At 41.4% G+C, this 24,660-nt stretch overlaps 1 protein-coding gene across 1 annotated transcript in view; it reads left to right on the top strand.

The window, feature by feature from the left end:
- Positions 1-24,660, top strand: part of Adgrv1 (adhesion G protein-coupled receptor V1) — a 479,349-nt gene that overhangs the window by 79,795 nt on the left and 374,894 nt on the right. Inside the window, exons 30-42 of the mRNA XM_004644067.2 lie at positions 664-908; positions 1,878-2,059; positions 2,958-3,769; positions 5,199-5,408; positions 12,657-12,787; positions 13,571-13,670; positions 14,297-14,476; positions 15,087-15,250; positions 18,051-18,144; positions 20,165-20,243; positions 20,347-20,485; positions 21,587-21,728; positions 23,326-23,588. Coding sequence (XP_004644124.1) covers positions 664-908; positions 1,878-2,059; positions 2,958-3,769; positions 5,199-5,408; positions 12,657-12,787; positions 13,571-13,670; positions 14,297-14,476; positions 15,087-15,250; positions 18,051-18,144; positions 20,165-20,243; positions 20,347-20,485; positions 21,587-21,728; positions 23,326-23,588 — 2,741 coding nt within the window. The remainder of the gene's footprint in view (positions 1-663; positions 909-1,877; positions 2,060-2,957; positions 3,770-5,198; positions 5,409-12,656; positions 12,788-13,570; positions 13,671-14,296; positions 14,477-15,086; positions 15,251-18,050; positions 18,145-20,164; positions 20,244-20,346; positions 20,486-21,586; positions 21,729-23,325; positions 23,589-24,660) is intronic.

Here is a 24,660-nt window from a genome sequence, read left to right as displayed (position 1 = left end):
ATATAAAGAAATTTCCAGTCAGCTCTGGATTTCTGAGCTTTCTGATAAATAGGAAAATCTGGGCTACAGAGTTAGCTCTGGTGGTTTAAGTGCCTGCCTAGGCAAGCACAAGAGCCTGAGTTCAATCCATGGTACCACATGCTGTGCTGGTCCTGGAACCCTGGTATACTGTGCGGGCCACTGAAATTGGGCATGGGGGCGCATGCCTGTAATCCCAGCGCTGGAGAGGCTGAGACAGGAGGATCACTACAAGTCTGAGCTGCGTAGTGAGACCCTATACCAAATACATTTTTTTTAAAAAAAAAGGAAAATCTGGTATGATTGAGTCTTCTTTCCTGTATAGTTTTAGCAAAATGCCCCCCACACCTGGAGGACCATGCTAGCCACAAGGACCCAACCACAGCCCTCCCCTCAGCGGGTTTATTTTATAGCTGTCTGGAACATCCATGGGCTTTGTGGACATTTGAGTTATCATTTCTGCTTTTATCACAATGAGAAATAGTTTTACAGGGCTGACCAAGAGGTGCCTCAGTGTGGTACTGAGGTTTGTGGGTATAATTATGTGGACTATTAGGGGAAGAAGGACCCCCCCACCAAAAGATACTAGTTTTATTTTAGCTCAGCATCCTTTATACTTGAAATTAACTCTTCTCTGCCCTTCAGGTTTTCAGATTACTAAACTTATTGTAGAGGAACCTGAGTTTAACTCAGTGAAGGTAAACCTGCCAATAATTCGAAATTCTGGGACACTCGGCAATGTCACTGTTCAATGGGTTGCCACCATTAATGGACAGCTCGCTACTGGTGACCTGCGAGTTGTCTCAGGTAATGTGACCTTTGCCCCTGGGGAAACCATTCAAACCTTGTTGTTAGAGGTCATGGCTGACGACGTTCCGGAGATCGAAGAGGTGAGAGGCATCACTAGTAGAGAATGACACTGTACATTGTGCTTTGTATTATAGTGACAAGAGCAGGTCACCGTTGCTGTGACATTTTAGAAAGGATGTCAAATAAGTTATGTCTGCAAAAATGTCCAAAATGTATTAGTTTGAAAATGACCTTTATATATAACACAAGCAGACATATTGTAGAAATAGATTGGACATGCTTGTTAATTTACCGGGATGATGTTTTTGTGCCGTTACATTGAATGTTTGGACATGTTCGTTAAATGATAGAAGGAGCGTATGCATCTATGATAATTCTTGCTACATTTGCTTTGCATAAACTCTTAATTTGTGTTCATGCTCCTTTTGGCTCAAGTATGAGCTAATCTTACTAAGTATCCTGATTTTCTACTAATTTACTCGTCTTTAACCATTATCGAGAATTTATTGAATGACAAATGGACTAGATACATATTTTCCTGATGTGTATTTTTCTTGAAGATGAAGCAACATGACACACTCTTAAATTTAGTTGACTTTAGAAGATGATGCTTTATCTTTTAAGCTTTGCAAGAAAATTTCTGTTTAAGGCAAGGTGGGAAATACAGCACAGTGGAATAACTTTCCACTAACATGTATATGCAGTGCTTTAGGTAAAAAAGGTTTAGGACATAGAATTCATATGTCTGAACTGTAATTATATTTATGTTTCTGTACAGGGATCTTAAAATTGATTTACATGGCTATATAATTAAACATTAAGAAATGTAAACAGCCTGTATTTCTCATGCATAAGAATGCTCTATTATGAAAAGTCAATGATGGGTTATTTTGTTACAGCTGGGTTTATAAATGTACGGGGGAGACTGTTGAGTCTATTTACATTTTGTTCTTGTATATGAGTGGATATGTTTGATTATTTTCCTGTATAATTCTTATTCTAATTTCAGAAGTGAGAAGCTGTTAAGGAAGTTGTCACTATGTTTTTAGGTCATTCAAGTACAGCTAACTGAGGCCTCGGGTGGAGGTACTCTTGGGTTAGATCATGTGGCAAATATTGTTATTCCCGCCAACGATAACCCTTACGGTACAGTGGCCTTTGTCCAGGCTGTTTATCGCGTTCAAGAGCCCGTGGAAAGGAGTTCCTGTGCTAACATAACTGTCAGGCGAAGGTACGTGAGCTCCTTCCTGCGTGCCCTGGTGGGGGGGCTGGGCCGTGGGCAGCAGCGGGGTCCTTCCACCACACTGTCACTTAGACTGGTGTCTTTTCTATATCGTAGCTCCTTTTGTATTGTATTACAATGTGTTAATTGAGCTACGTCTATCAATATCAATGGAAAGTGCCTGCGTAGCATCCGTGCCCGTTACTAGTGAAACGGCTGATGGGTCACACACCGTCATACCTTCACAATGCACAGCAGACTGCTCCCGTCTGTGGTTTCAGAATCAGTACAGCTCTGTCATCTAAGTGAGGGGCACTCGCATGTCTTAGGAGAGCTTCAGTTCCAGCTTTGGCCTTTTGCTTATTCCTTTTCTTTTTCAAAGAGAGTACAAATTAGAGTTAAAACAAAAAATTGCAAGTGATACAGAATTCCGCTTACCAAAGTAATATAAATTTCACAGTATTTGTTCTAGTTCATAGTGTTGTCTTCTAACCAGTGGCCTTTTCTTATACGAGTGTCCATTGAGCTCCTTCAGAAACAGAAAACTTAGGGGTTGAGGGATCTCGTGGCAAGTAACTACATTTGCTAAAAAATGTAAGCATAATATTGTTAATACTTTGTTTCAAAATTTAGCAACAAAATTATTTTGTTATTCTGTTTGGAAGTTCTGCAACCATGTACATATCTTGCAAGATGCTTTCATAACTTGATTAATATACACATTATTTGATTGAAAACTAGTAAGTTTCCTTTACATGAGAAGAGACAGTGTTGAAAACCAGAAGTATTTAGCGGACATGGTTGTAGTTTACGAGTACTTAAGCCACACTCAGCCCCGCTCTGCTCCGTTCGCGATCCACCCGGCTCTGAGGGCTTACCTGTGTCTTCCTTGTCTTCCACCTTTTAGCGGAGGGCACTTTGGTCAGCTGCTATTGTTCTACAGTACTTCCGATATTGACATAGTGGCCCTTGCAGTTGAGGAAGGTCACGATTTACTGTCCTACTACGAGTCACCTGTGCACGGGGTTCCTGACCCGCTTTGGAGGACGTGGGTGAATGTCTCTGTGGAGAGGGAGCCACGGTACACGTGCGCCATGCTGTGCCTCCGAGAGCAGGCTTGCTCCGCCTTTTCATTTCTCAGTGCTGCTGAGGGTCCTCAGTGCTTTTGGGTAACCTCATGGGTCAGCCCAGCTGTCAACAGTTCTGACTTCTGGACCTACAGGAAAAACATGACCAGGGTGGCGTCTCTGTTTAGTGGTCAGGCTGCTGCCGGTAGTGACTATGAGCCTGTGACGAGGCAGTGGGCCTTCATGCTGGAAGGCGATGAGTTTGCAAATCTCACAGTTTCTATTCTTCCCGATGACCTGCCAGAAGTGGATGAGAGCTTCCTCATTTCTCTCCTTGAAGTTCGCCTCATGAACATCACAGCCAGTTTTAAAAATCAGCCAACCATAGGACAGCCAAACACTTCCACAGTTGTCATAGCACTCAATGGAGATGCCTTTGGGGTGTTTGTGATCTACAGTATTGGCCCCAACACTTCAGAAGATGGCTCATTGGTGGAAGTTCAGGAACAGCTGCAAACTGTGGTGGAGCTGGTGATCCACAGGACTGGGGGCAGCTTGGGTCAGGTGACCGTGGAATGGCGAGTCGTTGGTGGGACAGCTACCGAAGGTTTAGATTTTATAGGTGCTGGGGACATTCTGACCTTTGCTGAAGGTGAGTCTTGTTCCAGGTGGATTTCAGTTTTCCATGATAGCTGTCAGAGTCAATCTGTACGCTGGGGCTTCTAAGAACTCTTCAGTATGTGCTTTTACTAATGTGTAGAACTACACTATAGCTTTGGACAAAACAGTAGCTGGCTCATTGATGCCTGACATATAGAGGCTGATGTGACAACGTACTTACCTATTTATTGAAAAGATTTTCAGGGAATGTGTGAATTATATTTATTATGCACAATACCAGTGCCTTTAAGACAAGACAGAGGCAAATATAATACAGGTTCTAATTTGTAAAGGAAGTTTCGAGATGGGGCAGTATATCCACCACATGTGGTAAGAGGCGGCAGTACTGTGCAAAGCAAGGGCAGTGTCTCCTGGTAAGCGTTTTATGTGCCCTAGATAAGCCAGGGTACACCATCAGCCGAAATGACGTGGAAGCAAAATACTAAAATTTTTGATGATTGTATCATAGGAAATTAATTGTAATGATTAATTATTATAAATTAATCACTATGATTAATTTAAAAACAGTAGTCTTTTGGACTTGGGTAGAATGGTTATGAACATTTTCATAGACAATATAATTATATATCGTATGACTTATAAACTAGAAATAGGACCCCTGATGGTCAGGACAAGTTGAATCTTCTGATACTTAAAATTAGAAAACTTCATAGTTTTAAAACAGTTCAATTATGTGTGGAAAAGTTATCTTCACTGAAATCATGGTTTAAATTCTGATTTAGGCAATAATAAATGCTGATTTTTTAATGTAATATTATTGATTGGAAAGTGATACCCATTTAATAACATCAGAATATATAATAAAGTGAGGGGAATGTAATTGTGCAGTAATTCCTTGTCTTAGAGACATCCATTGTAACTGTTCTTTAACTTTTTAATGCACACATTATTTTAGGAAACTAGGAATCATAGTACAGACAGGGTTACTTTTGGAAATATCTAATACCATTGTGTTTTAGAGTAAGTTTTAAAGGGCTGACTAAATAGCTCAGCAGATTAAAGGGGTTTAATCCCCAGGCTTGTCGTGCCAGTCCTGTCCCTTGGATGCCCTGAGACGGCAATTGAGACTGAGTGTGGTGGTGCATGCCTGTAATCCCAGCTCTTGGAAGGCTGTAAATAGTTGGATCACTACGAGTCCAATCTAGTAGTGAGGCCCTGAATACCCTGTAGACCCTTCCCTAAGATACAGGAAAAAAAAGAGTAAGTTTTAAAATAGTAGAAAATATTTGTATAATAAATACTATTTCCTAATAAATGATTTGGGAGGAATATTGAGCTATTATGATTCTCTAATGTGATTTTATTTAACTTTTTAAAATAAAAGTTGTTTTGGGCTTTCTGAGTTCTCTATGTTAGTGATTTTGTTTCTTTGCTTTTACTTCCATCATTGTTTGTTATAGGTGAAACCAAGAAGACGGCCCTTCTGACCATTCTGGATGACTCTGAGCCAGAAGATGACGAGAGCATCGTGGTTAGCTTGGTGTACACGGACGGCGGCAGCAGGATCTTGCCCAGCTCGGACACTGTGCGCGTGAACATCCTGGCCAACGACAACGTGGCAGGAATCATTAGCTTTCAGACAGCTTCCAGGTCCGTCATAGGTCACGAAGGTGGGTTCCTGTTTTTCTCGAGCGTATTTATGCTCTTTTCCATAGATGCTGTTTTTTGTCTGGCCTATGAAAGCCTCTGCTTCCTTTTTCTGTCGTTACTTTGTTGAGCTCTTCGCTTTAGTGCGTGCAGGACTCTTGGGAGGGGGCTGCCGAGTGAGTGAACTACTTTACCAGTCGAGGGCGGCTTGCAGGATGCCGGTGTGTGGCCGGCACTCCGTGTCACCGTAGTCTAGGTCTAGGCTGCACACTCCACTTTCTCGGGTACTCAGTGACAAAACGTCACATACTCCGCAGGTTTCGTTATGATGAGAAGTGAGCCACCAAGTGGAAAGTGCTTAGCGTACGCTTCAGCAGGAGTAGGGTGTGTTTATTGGTAGCTGTTTATGTGTTTATTAAACAGTGAAACACTGGCTAAAGCCCAAGTAGTAGATTTTAATCACTGAATATGTTAGCCTGAATTTTATAATGTATCTGTATGTCCTATGAATAGAGTGCCAAACTGGAAAGCCTTATACAAATGTCTGTCTCTTTCTTTAAAAAGTTCTTTTCTTGAACCCTTATTTAATGTTTCATGTCATATATAGACTGATTCTTGTTTCTTTCAAACATTGGAACAGAGTTTTTTTTTTAATCTTTGAATAAGCCTTTCTAAAAAAATGTACTAATAGATATGTTTCACCTTGAAGTTTGTATTTGGAATTTAAAATGTAATTTTACCTAGAAGATTTAAAGAATGAGAAAAATACAGATGGTGTACTATGACTGGGGCTCTCGTGAAGAGAAAACAAAATCAAGACAGATCAGGTGGCCTGATGGCCAGTGGCCAGTGGCTGTGCGGGAAGATGAATACAGCTCGTGGGCTATCATGCCCCTAAATGCACCTATGTGAGTGTTTGAGCCACTTTCTGACACTCCACACAATTCTCCGTGGTTTAGAATGCTTGTCATTGCAATAAGGAGCGAGACAATCACACACTGCCACAGATCCAGTCTATAGATGAAGCATTCACAAAAATGATTCGTAACAATACAAGTAAGAAGTCACTGCAGGAGTAACTAACTTTAATAACAATAACAATGACAAGAGCATTTATGGAGCATTTTCTTTGTGCCAGTTACTGCACACCATTATTTAATTAACTTCAGCAGTCCATGAAGCGGGTATAATGGGATACACCAAGGCAGCTGGTTATGAAGCCAACCGGAGCTACAGGTGGAGCCGAGCCTTGCTGGACTCGAAGCCTGATCTCCAGGGCACCTTGTGAGGTGAAATTTTGGTTTGTTTCAACTTGTATCTGCCACAGAACCTGAGAATGCAGGAATATCTGACTAATATTTGGTGTGATTTACGATAGAAGGCTAATCAGTTTGAATAGAAATATCCGTGTGAGGGCAGGAAGTTGGTGAGAAGACTGACCATCTCAGTTAGAAAAGAAGGATTTTCAGAGACCAAGGTTCAATCAGGAAATACAGTCTTTGTGAATAGAGGAAGAAAGCAGGCTACAATTAGAGCTCCACATGGAGCACTGACCCAAGATGCAAGGGCAGGAAGACAACCCCCAGGGAGGAGGAGGCATCAGAGAAGACCAAAGAGAAAGGGTCTTGTGATCAGTTACCAGAAGAAGAAAGCTACCCGGGCGGTTCACACTAAGACAGCCAACAAGTGAGAAGAGATTTTGAGATGGGACAGAGAAAACACCAGCTGCTGTAAAGGACTTTTTAAAGATCTGGGCAAACAAACAAGTAGGGACGACCAGTGCCTTGGTGGCGGTGGGGCGGGCTCCTCTGTGTGAGGGGCCCAGGTCAGTTCCTGCACAGGAAGTGCCTGCTGTTGCTGTACAAGATAAGATTAGAAACATTTGGAATAGTTTATTTTTGCCATGATATCCAAAGGCGGTATCTGGGGACTTGTATTCTCTGTGTGTGTTCTTTTTCTATTTAACTTATTAGTTGTCCGACTTATTGTATGCTATGAAAGTGTCACCCTATAATGGAGCAAAGCAGACAAAACAAAACAGGCTCTTGTCCTTCCCGGCATGAAGCTTTGTGAAGCAGCGCTTCTTGCCACTCAGAGCGGAGAAATGAGATGAAGTGGAGAAACATAGATCGAGGAATATCATAGATTCAGTTTTGTTCTGTTGAAAAATGTAATGAAGGACAATAATGTATAAGAAAGGAATTTTTTTTTTTTTAACCTTTTTTGAGATAGGTTCTCGCTATGAGGCTGGCCTTGAGCTCACTTTATAACCCGGGCTGGTTTCGAACTCGAAACGATCCTCTTGTCTCAGCAGCCTGAGTGCTGGGATTATAGGTGTGCACTGTTGCAACCAGAATAGGAAGGAAATCTGTCCAAATGCTAGTGATTTGGAAGGTGTATGTGAGGTAAAATTAGACTTAAGAAGGGACTTCGTGCCAGACTAGGAGCATTGTGAAGGAAGTTTCTCCTTAAAGAATTAAAGAGAATGTGGATGTCTGGCATCCATTTAAAGATGTTTTAACTCTAAGGCACTGGCGTCCTTGAGTGCCCGGGGGAAGGGGGGTGATGGTCGTTGTGGACTGAAGGCCTCTGAAGACGCCGGGCTGTCCTGCTGGCTACCACCGCGTCTTGGAGAAGCTGCAGCACTGGGGCCTGTGTTCTCCGCTGGCCGCATAGATTTCATCAGCAAACTACTCTATGTGCTCTCTAGTTTCTGGAAACCAAATATCTGCAGGACTCAATGATAAAAAGTGATTTGCAATGAAAATAAGTGCTCTGCGTGCGGTATTTGTTTTAATGGGCTTGGTACAGGAAAGAGAATACAGACTAGCTTCTTGGGCTTGCATGATGCTCCCTACGTTTTTTACATTTTCCAAAAAAAAGTAAGGGGACATTTTTTTAAGGGATCATTTTTATCTTTAAGTTTCTTTTCATGTATTTCTAAACCTTTTCCTAGGGTGTAAATTGGTTTTCTACCTTGTATCTCAAGAATTCAGTATTTTATGTATGTATTTTTATGTTACAATGGAAGTTACCTAGAGAAGTACGTACCAAGAGACATTTATGGGGTGTCCAGCATAAACTCATGAAAACTTGATTATTCTTCAAAGAACTCTGCTAAACAAATGGGGTAAAAAACAAAACAAAACCACACACTCCCTAGACTTTCCACAACATTAGCACTGCAGTTGGCATAGCCTTGGAGCTTCATCTGTGTGGTGGGATTTGAAATCTGGACTGTGCTGGATTTTGGGCTCAAGAGTCCTTTTCTGTTTTAGAGAAGAATTACCTTAGGGTTTAACAATGTATTGAATTCTGTAGAATCCTATTTCTGTATTTTCCCTAAAGCACTTGGAGAGATGAAGAGTGGTAAATATTACTTTCAAATACAATGTCCAGAATTTAGAACTAAGGGGCAGTGGGTTTTCATGTGGTTGCAACTGCAGATAAACGCATTCTTTCTAAATTTGTGTTGGCTGTTTTACTCCCTTATCCTATTCTGTAGCATCATGACCATCATGCCTTGTTCAATGGATTTCAACATTTTTCTTTTCCTAGCGACAGCATGAATCTTTTCTTTTACTCCAAAATTTGAATAAAACACGTAATTAAAAAAATAAGTATAGAGGACTGCTCTGTTAGAAAGTCATTTCTTTGGGCCAAGGATGCAGTTCAGTGGCCTAAACACCTGCCTGGCAAGTGCAAGGCCCCGAGTTTGATCCCTGGTGCTAGAGGGAAAAAAGCAATTTTTCTACCTGTTCACATTGACAGTCTGTGCTTCAGATTATTCCTGTTCCTATACACTTTAGATTCATTTCTTTTTCTTGTAGAGGCAGTCAATTTGGAGGATAATAGAACTGTATACCACATATACATTTGTCAAACTGTTTTGTGTACTTTGGGTTTCTATTTTTTTATATACATGTGGTTGAGATTTATTTTTATAAAGAGTCCTGATTTGGGGAAAAAGTGGATGAAATAGTGTTATTAAAATACATTTTTTGTTCATATTCTTTATCAGCATAGTAATTTTTTGATGCTATTTAATAGACTTTTCTGACTTAGATTTAAAATGTGTCGCCCACTATAGGGACCTAGCGTACTGTTTTGTGACCTGACCCCGAGAGTGAATGAGGATGAAAGACAGACAGACAGACACAGAATCAGCCTCACACGCAGGTGGCTGGGGTGCTCTTGCCTCTCGCAGGCAGAGCCTGGCACGTCCTGCCTTGTTCACTAGGTCGCAGTCCAAGCACCTAAAATAGCCCGAGATGCGGCTGCCTTCCATTACCCACCAGCACAGGCTCCAGCCAGGGCCTTCCTCCAAGCTGCGCTGACCTCGCCCGAGGACTCCCCGTGCCTTTGCCCTGGGCGCTCCTTCTCTTTGCCCTCACAGAGGGGGTCCCCAGTTCTCCTTTGCCCGCTTGGGGGTGGCGCGGTGCTGTGTGGACTTCCCAGCTGGTGATCTTCCTGCAGCACCAAGGTGTAGTCAGACTCTGGCTCTGAAGGGTTCAGCCTCACACTTTGATCCTTGGCAAAAATAAACAAACCAACAATGGGAAGCAGTTTAGAGCCTTGTAAAGCATCTGTTTGTAGAGACCTACCTGTCTCTTTGGGCTCCCCTCCAGTCCTTTGCCTTAGATCTGGAAAGCTAAGCACTTGAGTCTAAGTTGTTCTTTTTCCTGTGCCTGCTGCTCGAGTTCTTTCCCTGGTGAAGGGTAGCTTTTGGCATTTCCAGCTGTGTGCACTGCGCGTCTCAAACTGTGTTTCTTGTGAGGTTTTCTTGCAAAATTATTTCTGTAATAACCTGTTAGATTTCTAGATGTGATATTTCGTAAGTAATATAAATCCTTAAGGCAACTTGAATGTATTAAGTTGGTGGGAAGATTTTTTTTTTTTTTGCTACCTTTAGCATTTCATTTTTTGGGGCCAGGGGAGATAGCTCAGTGGAATAAGTGCTTGCCTGGCAAGTACAGGGTCCTGAGTTTGATCCCTGGTACCACCAAAAAAAAAAAAAAAATCATTTTTATTTTCACCTCAAAGTGGTGCATTTATTTTTAAATATTTTGTACAGGTTTAGAACTATATTTGTAACCACTGTGATTACAGGTTTCCCTTCAATGTGGATCTTTAATGCCTTTCATGTTGTTCTCCTGCCGTATGTCTTCTCTTTGTAATTTTTCTCCCTGCATATATATATATATTTTTTTTTTGTCAGAACTGGGGATTGAACTCATGCCCCTGTGCTTGCCAGGCAAGCACTTATTCCACTGAGCCATCTCCCTGGCCCCTCCCTGTATATTTTTTCAAAATACTGTAATTGTATTTTTGAACTATTATAAGGTTGTTGTGATTTTTTTTAAAAATTGGAAAACTCTGCCTTTAGAAGCTTTTTATTTGTGTCACCAGACAACACATAGGTGAAGCGTTTTAGTAACTCCGAGGATCTCTGTGGTTTTAATAAGCATTTAATTTTTGATGCAATCTTAATATGTTGGAGTTCTGTGTGTCGTAAAATAGACTCCAAGATTTCATAGTAGGGCTGTATTTCATTTATGTGTTAAACACATATAAAAATTTCAGTGGTATATTGGCAGTTATGGCTGATTAGACACTTTCAACAGTTGCAAAATTCAGTTCCTATCAGATCCTACACACTTAAAAAGATCTAAGACATAACCTACTAGATCATGGGGATTAGGTATTTTTTATTGAAATACAATACATACATAGGAATTTATTAAAAGTATTTCTGACACTTCTAACTTTTATGTGTGCTCAGCACCCTTCTGAAACAATTCATCGTATTAGAGTTATGCATTTAAACTTAGCATGAAAAATGTATTTTTAGTACTTAATTTTAAGATAGTCTCCAATTCATCCATATATTTTGATAAATTTATATTGTAAATGTTTCTAGGCTTATTATCTTGAGAAAAACAACTATAGTAGTTTGAAAAATTATAAGAAAAAGATTTATATTTTGTCTTAACTCTCATTCCTTTATTTAAAATGTACTGAAAGATTTTACTTATATGCATAAACACTAACTGGTAACTGAGTAAAAGTGACATTTTTAGTCAATAGGCATGGATTTCTTTTTTTTTTTTTAATGTATTTAGTCCAGGGTCTACAGGGTCTCACTACACGGATTGGACTCGTAGTGATCCTCCTACTTTCAGCCTCCCAAGAGCTGGGATTGCAGGCATGCGCCACCACGCCCAGTCTCAGTTGTGTCTCAGTTGGCCCTGGGGGTGAGGCCAGCATGGCGTGCAGGGGATTGAACCCCGGCCACTGCACTCTGCTCCAGCAGGCGCTTTAGTCTGCTGAGCTATCTGGCTGGCCCAAGTATTCATGGATATCAACTCTGTGCTGTCCTCACAATGTAGGGATGTGTTTCTTCCAAAGTCTTTTAATTATTGTTAGGTTTATATAAGAATTTTAGTTATACTATTCATTAATACAGCTTAGTTTATACTTATCATCAGATAAAGCTAATGAATAGAGCATCCTTGTAGCAAGCCACAAAGACCGCTTCATACGTCCTAGCAGCTGCCTTCTCACTTTTGTCATTTTGAAAGAAATACCTTTCATGATTTGCTTAGTTTTATAAAATACAGTATGAGGATAAAAGCCAGGAATAGAAAATGTCTAAAATACTCAGTAATCTGGGAAGGATAACTGTAACTTGGGTGAGGTTACAGACACTGATATGTAGATTTGACGCCTTTCCTTTGTATTTCTTTTTATAAATCAAAATCATTGATGCTATATGTAAGTTGTAATCTAAAGAAATGTGATTTTCAGGTATTTGCAAGCATTTTTATGCATGCATTGTGTAAAATCACATTGCGTACCAGTGTAAGGAATTTGTGTCCTTTTGAGAAATGAAAGGAGAATTCACTTGTGCTCTGACCGGTTCCAGCCCTGAGGACTTCACTGTTTTCTTTAACTTTCAGAACACTTCCGTTCTGTTGCATGCTTTGGAGTGTATAGATGTTTGTGTTTCCCATTGTAGCATGTGCTTTTATAGCTTTTACACCCTGAATTGCCAGAAGTTCTCTTAAATGGGGAAGTACTTAAAAATGAGGTCCTTACATTAATAAATAATAAGCATGTACAGTGCTTCTAGAAAATTCAAATCAACAGCTTTGTTCTTGGAAGCGGTGCCATAATACAGTAGTTGCATGCTTAGGATTTGGGTTTTGTTGAGTTCAAATGTTAAGTTCATTTTCAGCTAACATTTATCTATCTATACATTTTGCTTTTAGGAGAAATTTTGCAATTCTATGTGGTAAGAACGCCTCCTGGTCGAGGAAATGTTACTGTTGACTGGAAAATTATTGGGCAGAATCTAGAACTCAATTTTGCTAACCTCACTGGACAACTCTTCTTTCATGAGGTAATACCATAAAGAAAAGCTGTTGAACATATTTCTAGAAAAATCCCAAAACATTATATTTTGAGGAAAATAGAATAGAAAAGTAACATCGTTTGTATTGTAGAAATCTTCATTCTCAGTTGGGCTTGGTGGAACATGCTTATAATTCCAGCACTCAGGAGGCTGAGGCAGAAAGATTGCTGCAAATTTGAAACCAGCCTGGGCTACAAAGTGAGTTCAAAGCCAGCCTGACCTATAGAGCAAGACTCTGTCACAAAAAGACCAAAAAGGGCCAGCAAGACAGCTCAGCGGACTAGGCACCTGCTTAGGCAAGCGCAGGGACTGGGGTTTGATCTCCAGTGTCACACGCTGTGCTGGCCCCACCCCCTGGGCACACTGAGCTGGCCAGTGAGTCCGGGTGTGGTGGCACACGCTTGTGATCCCAGCACTGGGGAGGCTGAAAGCAGGAGGATCACGACGAGTCTGAGCTGCGTAGTGAGACCCTGAACCAAATACATTAAAAACAAACAAACAAAAAAATCATTCTCTTTTTCACACTCACTTAATTTGGGTATTAATTTGGATAAGGTTTTCACTGACTAGCTCATTTTTTAAAACTTTCGCAATTAGCTCCTGTCTTCGTTAAATCTGTTTTCACAGGAGCCAGTGGGTCTTACTTAATTCACAGAATTCTTGTTTAAATGAAGACATGTTTGGATGCACTATTTATAAGACCAATAAAAAGCAAGAGGTAATCTGTGTTTAAGAACAACGCAGGCATTGATTTCTTTCTGTTTGACATAGGGGACGTTGAATAGAACAATATCCGTGCATCTGTTGGATGACAACATTCCAGAGGAGAAAGAAGTGTACCAGGTCATTCTGTATGATGTCAGGACGCAAGGTAGTTCAGAACTCAACTTCCAGTTTTGTTTGGTATAGTTTTTAGGAGAAAAACAAACAGTAGTTGCCCTCTTGGTATTTACCAATTTAAAAACTACTACTTTAGATGTATGTCCCATAGAAATGTTAGATCCAGAAAACACTGGCAGAATAAGAGAATGCTTATCTTATGGACTGAGCAAAAAGTGCTAAAAATGGTGTCAGTTCTTTATGGAATTAAAATATACTTCCAAAGGTAGAAATTTCTGACCGAAATGCTAACAGATCAATTTGGATTTTGGACATTTATAATACAGTTTATGGGCAACTCAAATCTAGTCATTTTTGAGCAAAGTATCTAGGCACCTTTTTTAGTTTCTATTCAATTTTTGTAATTCTGCTAAGCAGTGAAGTCATTAAGGGCTACAATATATCAAGTGAAAAAAATATGATTTTTTTCCATCTTTAAGAAGAATGGAATATGGATTCTATTCGTGTGCCTAAAGACGCTTCGTAGGGATGCGGGCAAAGTAGAACCCTTTTCAGTTACTTTAATACACTTTAGAGAGCAGGGTTCTATTTTAGGTATCTAGAAGTTAATGCTAAAGCATGCTCAGATTTCCCGACAGGATTCCCCGATATTTCTAGGGGTTCCACCAGCGGGAGTGGCTTTGCTCGACACTCAAGGATATGCCGCTGTCTTGACGGTCGAAGCCAGTGATGAGCCGCATGGAGTTTTAAACTTCGCTCTTTCATCAAGATTTGTTTTACTACAAGAGGCTAACGTGACGGTTCAGCTTTTCATCAATCGGGAATTTGGATCTCTAGGTCTGTGTTACTCTAGAGCAAATGGGATTTCTAGGCGAGGGATTTCTAATCTCCTACTTGTGTGGATGAAGTCATTATGAAAATAAGCAAAGAAAGGAAAGACAATTCACTAAATCAGGATGATACTTCATAACATCTTCGGTTTTGAAAACAGTAACAGAGTCACTTACTTTCACAGAAATCCTATGTAATGGGCAATCATGAATTCTCAGCAGCATGAGGTAGGCGACCAGCCGTGGGGCCATCAGTTAGGCAGGGCTGGCCAGACTGGCTCTTCTCCCTGCTTTTGATTTCCTCTGGAGTGGAGGCAGAGGAAGCAGGCGACAACACGCAAGGCCCGGGGAGTCTAGGCGTGGAAGTCACACATCCTGACTCCCACTTTGGGCTGCTGGCCACAACAAGCCACACAGCCATCCTCACTCAATGTCCAGAGGCAGGAAGTAGGCCGAGTAGACTGTGGGACATCACTGTCTGAGGGTCATGGCTCCAGGAAGGGGGAGGAACTCGGATCAATGGTGACAGGTCCTGTTGGCACTAAGAGAAAGGCAGGGTTCACAGGAGACATCATTTTAAAAATTTAATTCTAAAATCTTGTATCCAATTCAATTAGGGACTATCAATGTCACATATGCTACGGTGCCTGGAACATTGAGTCTGAATAATCAAACGGAAGGAGACCTCGCAGAGCCGGAAGTTGATTTCATCCCAGTAGTTGGCTTTCTGATTTTAGAAGAAGGGCAAACGTCAGCTGCCATCAACGTCACTATACTTGAGGTAAGTAGTCTGGTTCCGTTTCCCTAGTAGTACATTAAACCTGAAGTCACCACATAGGAAGGAGGAATTGATGGAATATTCTACAACATCAGCAGTCATGTTTAATTAATCACTTCTCATAACTTCTCATCTTAAGGTATAAAATATTATGAGGACCAAGAATATGTAATAACTTTTAGTTTCTTCTGCAGTAAAATAATACAACTTGTGTATGGCTGTGGGTCAGTAGTTGTGCAGTCCTTTAAATGGGTGAGACCTTGGGTCTGATCCATCCTCAGCACTGCAAAAAATTGTGTGTGTGTGTGTGTGTGTGTGTGTGTGTGTGTGATACATATGTACATATTTGTGTATAATTTTTCCTTTAATATAAACTTTGCATATTTTATAACTATAATCTCTTGAAGTTTAGTGAATTCATTTCTGATTGGTTCCTTCGCAAGTCTTGTTGGTTCCATTCTGCTGGTGTTCTGAAATCAGCTTATTTCTTTGCATGATTTTGTTTTCAAACCATGCAGGAGTTTCTATTCTTGATTAGATGGGCTGGGCTGCTGGTATATATTTGATTACAGAGACACCTGGCAGTAAACAGAATTACCTTAGTGTGTTTTCTCCTGTGATGGCCCTGGCCTAAGAGGTTTCCGAGGAGTCCTTTAATAACTCCAAGCAGATCGCTGGACTGGCACAGCTGTGAAGGTCAGGATCTTCGTGTGCAGGACCTGCAGAACCAGAGATGGCGGGACACTTGCTAGGGGCCGAGGGCAGCCGTGTGATTACAGTCAAGCCTTAATACATCACTGGGGAGCGAGGTGCATTTGAAGTGATTTCTCATGCTGTGAAATCTTGTGCTGTTTTGGGCTCGGTGTTTCAGCTACCTAAATACATTTATAGGAGATTTATAAAAATAGTACTATGGAAAGGGTAGTAGATAGAATGTAGAGAGGAAGAGAAAATGAATAGTACATTTGAAAACAATTTTTCGTTACCATGGTATATATTTTGGCGGCTTCATTTCAAAAAGGTCTTATTCTCTCAAAGGCTTTTTACATTTATTTAACTATAAGCAGTATAAATGTACTATTTATAGTTGGCAACTCTCAATTTGCTGATTTCTTTGGCACTATAACCTAGTGTGACATTGGTTAAATGTCACATTTGATTAAATCCACAAACTTAACAGTGACAGGGTACCAGTTAGATGGCAGGTCATGCAGGGTTTGAAAACAACTGTAGGAAAGTCATCTTTCAAATGTCTCATCTGTTAATATAACTGCATACAATTAAATAGCTTATTCCTTAGTCATGTTTATTTTTAACCAGAAAATATAGAGCACCTAGCTTTTACCTGCAGTCTAGTGTTTTGAACCTGGGATTTGAGTTCCATTTTTCTTTCTCCTAGCTCTTTGCAACTTTTTCTGCTCCTTGAGTAGCCCTAGATCCAAAGACTGTAAGCCTGACATAGACAAGCACGCCACCCCAGGAGCAGTTTAATCAGTTTCCTTGTCCCTGAGATGTAATACCTGATCCCTAAAACCTAAAGGAGAAGTTTATTTTGGTTCATGGTTCCAGCCGTGAGTTGCCGGCTACAGGGCAGGACAGCATGGCAGAGGGGCCTGCCAGGGGAAAGTTGTTCACGTGGTGGCTGGAGGAACCGTAGGAGGGAGGGAAGAGGCAGGGGTGCGGGGATTGTGCTCGTCCAGGTCACACCGCTGCTTCCAGGTCACGCCAGCACCTTTACCTGGACCCCACCTTTGTCACTCTGTCACTGCTGCAGTCTCATCACCTTCTAGAAGTCACTGGGGGCCGTGCTCAGTCTAAACCATAAGAGGTGACAGGCAGGGAGTTGTAGTCTGGGCTGGGGCCATGGAGAGGGTGGGGAACAGGTCTCTTAGGCCATTGGTTCTCTAACGTATGCTTTTCCATATGTCATATAAGATAACCTAAGAATAAAACTTCACTTTCTTGTGTTTTTACTTGAAAAAAAAACTCCATTAAATGAAATGAAAAGTATACATTGGGGTGTATATGTGTGTATATACTGGTCTTTTACATACACACATGCACGCACACACACACACTCACACTCATACACAAAAGTTAAATTTCTGTGTGAATATTGGCTGTTCACTCCTGTCAGGAATTTTGTTAATCCATATGTTTGGGGCATCTGTCTGATTTCATTAATCCACTATTATGTGGATTAATAATAATTAATAGCTTTCAATAATTAATAGCCATCATTTTAAAGACATTCTCTTTAAGCTACAGACTGTACATACATTAGTTTTCATTATTATTATTTTCATTATTAATACTCCAGAGTAGCTATTATTTTCTCTAATATAGCAATGATAGAATAAAGGCTCTAGTATTTGAATAAATGTGGTAATTAATAAAATTGTCAAATTTAGTTCTAGGTCTTGACTGCAAACCCCAGAATTTTTTCATGGCACAATGTTATTCTTCATGTTAAATATCAGCTATCATAGACAGTGAACACCTTTTGTTCATGTTATATTTAAAATAATAATGTTTGCATATTTGCAAAATTGGTTTATCATATGTTCTAGGTTAAAACTGTTGCATTTAAGTGGTTTCATGTTGCTCATTATAACTGCTTATAAATAAGTATATGTTTAGTGCTTTTGTTCCTCTAATCTAAATAATTTATATTTGCTTAAAATGTTATATTAGCTATAGACTGCTTGTGCAAATGTGTGTAAGAAAATATTTTTGAAAAGCTTGTAAGAGTCAGTTCCTTTTGAGAACCTACTTATAGGGATGTAATGGGGTAACTTTTCAGGATGCTGTACCAGAGCTGAAAGAATACTTCCTGGTGAACTTGACTTCTGTCGAACTCCTCCTGGCGCCTGTGACTTCGTTTCCCCCCAGGCTGGGTATGATGAGCTTCTCATTTGTCTGTTTCTTTTATTCACTTTAGATGATATGACTTCATTTTTTAATCAGAAGTGATCACTTTAGGGCTGGGGACATAGCTCAGTAGCATAAGCACCTGCCTGGCAAGCGCAGGGTCCTGAGTTTGATCCCCGATACCAAGGAAGTGATCCCCGATACAAAGGAAGTGATCATTTTGATATCTGTGATTCTCAATTATGTGTGAAAATATAATGGATTTTTATATTTATTTTAATTAACAAAGTATTATTATAGTCAACAATTTTTATAGTCAACATTTTAACACTAAAGATTATATATTATTGTGCCATAATCTTTACAACTATTTTATAATAATACATTTAATCTTCAAAATAGTATTAGTGCTGTGGAAGACATTTTCCTTTCACTTTATTTTAAAATTAAATTATTCATTTTATTAAAGCTCCAAACTCTGAGATGTTCTTATATTCTTTGAAGTTAAGTAGATCTTTTGTTTGTTTGCTGTGTTTCCTTCGTCTTTTCTGACCTCTGATCTTTTTCTTTTCATGCTTTTAGAAAAGACTCAGTTAATTCATTACAGGCTGAAAGGTAAAACTTGAACCTTGGTACAAATTTACTAAGTGGATTCCTATAAAAGCATTGTGTCCTTTGGACACAAACTCGCTCACAGTTTGCATTGTCTGGAGGTGCAATTGCCCAGTAGGGGGCGGTGGTGAGTAGCGCTGAGGGTAGCCTGGCCCCTGACCCCATCCCATGCATAGAAGATGTGCTGGACCCTGGAGATCAACGTGGGTCAGAGAAGCTGGACCAAGGCAGTGGCCTGGAGAGCAACCCTGGAAAGAGATAATTATGTAGTCGTATTTGACAGGCTCCAGTTCCTTGACAGTTCAGTTCTCTCTAGTAAAAGAGACTAGATGGCTCCAGTCGATGGGGTGCAGCATCAGGGATCACTGCGAGTGATCGCTCTTACCCGAAGGAGCTGCTGAAGAGCTCCTGCCCGCTGTGCGCCTGTGGAGCGCAGCTGCAGTGGCTGGTCCGTGGCGCTGCTGCTGGACGGGTGCCTTTGCATCTTCCCATTCCAGAGCTGAGGGAGCAGAGGCCGAGGCGCTGACCCCTCGGGCCCAGGCCACCCCCCTAGGAAGCGGTCGGGCCAGGCGCTCCCAGCGTGCTGTGTGTTGGGGTCGCTGCTTCTTAGCCTTTTGCTCCGTGGGTGCCCGTCCTGATTGCATGCTGTCAGCAGGCACCGCTGCTGCCTTCAGTGGTGCCAAACCGCACAAGGTTTGTCATCCCGGAAAGGCCTGAAAGGATCGCCCTACGGTCTGGACAGAGTCACACTCTTCCTCCTCTCGTCCCCACTTTGGCAGAGTCAGGCATATCCTTAACTAAGACAGAGGACAAAAAGTTTTTTTTAAAAAAATTAATAAGCACTAGTAACAAGATGAGTTAATGTGTCAAGAGAAGTAGTGGTACTACATTGATAAACGCATGCCCCATTCACAGAGTACAGGATGAAAAGGTTGAGAGGGGTTCGTGTCCCTGGGCTCGCCCTGTCCTGCCTCCCCTGGCCCTCCTCTAGTTGTCCAGTTGGCACCCTGTCCCTCTGGGGTCTCTCTTCACACCTCTTCTTTCCATGCCACCCCCTTCTCTTTCCACTTTCCCTGCCCTTCTCCTCGAATGGTGCCCGTTTCCCGTGCTCCTGAGGTGTGGACTTTTTAAAAATCAAATCAAAAATAAAGCCACGTGCTCCATTGCTTATTATTTCATGCTGCTCTCAGTGGCTTTCATTTTTATGACTCAGTGGCTCTTCCAAGCAAGAGTGTCCTTTTTCAGACACCAAGCATTAGTGCCTTTACTTTCTGGGGCATCTTTTGAATTGTGTCAAGGACAGCTGTATTTTAGGAATGATATAAACTCAAAGGAACTGTCTAGATTCTATGTCAAACTGCTTTTCAAGGGAAGTTTAAGCTTTATGTTAATAAATTTATATTCATTTTAAAGTATGTGCCTGTGTTCTTTCAGATTCAGAAGGCTTGACTGCACAAATCGTCATTGACGCCAACGATGGTGCCCACGGCATGGTCGAGTGGCAGCGTAGCAGGTAGGTCTCAGGCTGTACCTTGGCCCTTCGCGGAGCCCGCTCGCTGCCTACCGTGGCGAGGTCTGTAAGAGAGGAGGGATGGACTCTCTCCACTCTGTTTCAGGCTTGAAGCCAGTGAGGCCCACGGAAGTGTGACCCTGGCAGTGCAGAGAAGCCCAGGAGCCCCGGGCCAGGTCTCCTTGTTCGTGTATGCTCAGAATGTGGAGGCCCAGCTCGGGCTGGACTACGTCTTCACGCCCACGGTAGGCTCAGTGGTGACTGTGGGGGCCTTTTATAAGTTACTTTGTCATCCTCATTCCTTGCAAATTGTGATGACTTAGAGCTTGCATAAACAAATTAATCTTAACAAATTCTTATGTAAGCTATTCCACAGTAAGTTAAGAAAAAATATTTCCATAGAGTGGAATCATTTATTTCACTATTTTAGCAAATCATGTAATTTGCATTTTTAGTACTATTCTAAAATTATTATCTCTTCTTGAACTATTTTATCACAGTACTCAAGAACAGAGAATTTTATGTTAAAGAATTTTTACATGAAATGACCTCAAAATTTTTATTATACTTCTTGAAAATTTTAATTTGGTTTTCTTTTAAAGTATTAACCATTGCTGTTTTTAAGTACTTTTAACTTTGTCTTTTCCTGACTTTTATTTTATTTATTAAATCTTATTTACTCATTTATTTATTTGATACATGGTCTATGCAGCTCAGACTTGTAGGGATCCACTTGTCTCAGCCTTCCCAGCACTGGGATTACAGGCATGTGCCACCATGCCCAGCTGTGGTGGCCAGCATGATGTGCCCAGGGTTGGTGTGCCTGGGGTTCTGGGGCTGTCATGGAATGTGGTACCAGGGATCAAACCCAAGTCTTTGCACTTGCCAGGCAGGCGCTTAGACTACTGAGCTATCTCCCCAAACTCCTAACTTTTATTTTTTAACTGGATCTTTACTCTTTCTCTTTCCTCCATAACTTTTAATTTTTATTCTTTTAAGTATTTATTTATTTATTTATTTATTTATTTGAGACAGGATCTCTTTCTGCAGTTCATGCTGGCCTTGAGCTCACTATATAGCCCAGGCTGGCTTCAGACTTGCAGCAATCCTCCTGCCTCAGCCTCCTGAGTGCTGGGATTACAGTCATGTACCACCACACCTGGCTTAACCTTTAATTTTTAAAATAAAATATTGTCCACTGAATTAAAAAGATATGCAAAAAATAAAAGAATTTGTGTAAAGTAGCCTATTTCCATTTACTATTATATTGCATTTCTTTCCAAACATTTTATAAAGGCTCAGAGTGTATTTAAATATCAAACTGTTTCCTTTTACCTTTTGACCAGATTCTTCACTTTGCTGCTGAAGAAAGGCAAAAAAATATAGACATTGTCATCCTGGATGATGATATTCCAGAAGGAGATGAAAAATTTCAGCTCATCTTAACAAATCCTTCTCCGGGACTGGAGCTGGGTGCAAACACAATAGGTAACTGACGATTCCTTGTCCACAGCCCTTCTACATTATGCTGGTTTCCCTACTATGGGGACAAGAGGTTTCCATCCTCAGAATAAGAGGTATTTTAAGTTAAGCATTTCAGATCCCTGTGTTGGTGAAATGGTGCTTTATCCTCTGTGTGTGTGAGTGTGTGTGTGTATGTGTACGTGTACTTGTGTACTTGTGCTGAAAGTCAACACTAGGTGGGTATTGTGGGAAGCAGCTGGGCTGGACATGGACCACACGCTGGGGGTGAGCAAGGTCAGCCCCCAAGGCACAAAGCCCCAGAGGGGAACCACAGAAACGAGTAGTCAGGGCAGGAGCAAGGCCGGTACACGGGGCTGTGGCCTGGGTGCTCCTCCCTGTGAACCATAGCGCAGAGAGCTCGGAGGCGGTTCCATTTTCCGTGTTCTCAGCAGACACTGAGCCCTTGCACTTTCGGCTCCCCTGTGTGTTTCTCCCCCTTTACTGTGTGTAACTAAAGACGCAGACCACGCTGGGTGGTGGCTGCCTCTCCATCAGAGAGGACCCCACCTGGTCCCAGTTTCCCTTTTATGTGTTTTGTTTCTTCTTAATCTCTCATTGTCCCCTCTCAGTGCTAGTCTCACTCTCATGGGCCAGCGCTGTCCTCAGGTGCAGAGAGCACTGGGCACCCAGAAACTGCTACGTGTGCCCAGGGGTGGGACAAGGGACAGAGACACTGTAATGTGCAGCAGCACCTGCCACAGAAGCACACTGCAGTGCTGTGATTGTCTTCATGTGGGCCGTAGGGTTTTCAGGTTAACATCCAGGTGAGGCGAGGCCCCCGTCTCTCTTCTTAGCCTTAGCCCGTGCAGAGCTGCATGGGGCAGTCTGCAGCCGTGTGTGCCGCCACGCACATGTCCCGGCCTTGCACGCGGTTCTGCTGCTCCCTAGGTTTTGAACTTCGGAAGACTGTGCTCCAGTTGTAGGTTCTGTCAACTGGGAATAATAACACACTCTACCTTGTGGAGTTACTGCGCAAATTCTAGAGGCAAATGTTAGTAAGTTGTTGGTAGTATCAGTTGTTCCAGTTACTAATGTTTTTATTAATGGTTTTTTAAAAAAAAAAGTCCTTGACTTTTAGAAATTTCTAAGCCAGTGTTTGTGACTCTGATAATAGTTCTAAAATTTTTTTCTTGTGCATTTTCTTAGTAGACAAGTTTAGAAAGTAGTGGCAGCGAGGCGCTTCCTTTCCCACCTCTGCATCTGTGTCTGCGCGACGCCCTGGACTCTGCCGCCTGCAGCAGGGACGAGCGACTCCCTGCCATCTTGTTTCTGTTCTAATGGTCGGGTTCGCGCTCTGTCAGCACTGTGACATGACTCCTGAGCGATGTCATGCCACTAGCTTGACAAACCTGCCTTCTCTTCCAAGAGTACTGACTAATTTTTTTTTACCACAAGAGAATATGGAACTTTATTAAGAGCTTTAAACTATGCTCTTCTTTTTCAAGAGAAAGATTTTCTTAAAGTAATGGTCATAGAGAAGTGGCCTCATTTATGGGGAAACTGCCCCGCTCCTCCCGGCGCCTAACCACGCTCTGTTCTGCTCCTTTGCCCACCCCCACAGCCGCCATCACCATCCTGGCCAACGACGATGGCCCTGGAGTCCTGTCCTTCAACAACAGCGAGCACTTTTTCCTGCGGGAGCCAGCGGCTGTCTACGTGCAAGAGAGCGTCGCAGAGCTCTATGTGGTCCGGGAGCCCACACAAGGGCTGTTCGGGACTGTGACTGTGCAGTTCAAGGTGACAGGAGTGAACTCCTCAGAGGAGTCCAAGGATCTGACCCCCTCCCGGGGCTACATTGTTTTAGAAGAAGGAGTCCGAGTCAAGGTACAGCGTGGCTCTTTAACAATAGTGGAGGACTGGCTGTATGATTGCAAAAGACTTCTCTGGAGGTGCACCCGTGCCCTCAAGGGAGAAAACAAACATTGGCAGTTCAGGTTTTAGGTAAAGACTTGAAAAGGGAACCGTGTGACAGCACTGCGGGGCTGAGCGGTCTGCAGAAGGTGCAGCCTGCGAAGTGGGCTCTTCAGGGTGGAGGGAGAGGGATGGGCTGGCAGCAGAAACCACGGGCGCTGCTGAAATGGCAAGCCCTGTCAGCGGTGCGTACTCAGCGTGAACTACAAAGGTTCTGGGCCAGGCTGCCTCGACTCTTTTTGCCACAGATTTGCTGAACAAAACACAAGGGCTTACTTTAGATTGGTTGTCTGAGAATAGGAATATGTGCTGAAAAAATGCCAAAGTTGAGTTTAATTATGAATGTAATCTTACCGAAGTTTATCTCCCAAACTTCTTTTGTACGGATTTAATTTTGTGTTCCTGTTACTAAGCTTTCATTTTTTAAAGTTTAAATTTATGATAATTATACTAGCTATAGACATTTTTCAAGCTGGCCAAATAAAATATAACTCCAACGCAGTATGCTTGTAACTCTTTATTTTAAAAGTTTGTCTAGTTAAATAATTTTCCTCATGATAACTTTGAGTAAACTCAGCATACTTTCATATTTAGCTTTTTTTAACAATTAAAAGTTTTAAATTTCCAAGAACATAAAAAAAGATATTTTTCCATCCTTTCAGGATTTGTTTGAAGTTTATTAGAAGTTTTCCATTTTCACACTTTTTCTTCATTTTTAAATCTTTTAAATGTTTCTATATTTTAAATGATTTTTATTGTTTTTTTCTTAAACTGCTTTTTCATCGTATGAAGAAAGACCTTTCTGTTCCTGAGGGAAATTAAACATTAGGGGGAATTGGATTAAATTTTAATCCCTATAATTACTTCTTTCCATGTGTTTTTATTTTGAAATATAATATGCAAATGTCAAATGTGTGCTTGAATGACTTAGAAGATACGTGCACCCAAGTGACGGCTCAGATTAAGACACTTAATGGGTCTGTCA

This window comes from Octodon degus, unplaced genomic scaffold (assembly GCF_000260255.1).
Source record: "Octodon degus isolate 3935 unplaced genomic scaffold, OctDeg1.0 scaffold00190, whole genome shotgun sequence".
Taxonomy (NCBI): domain Eukaryota; kingdom Metazoa; phylum Chordata; class Mammalia; order Rodentia; family Octodontidae; genus Octodon; species Octodon degus.
Note: the sequence above shows the minus strand (reverse complement) of the source record. Positions and strands in the feature narration are given on the sequence as shown.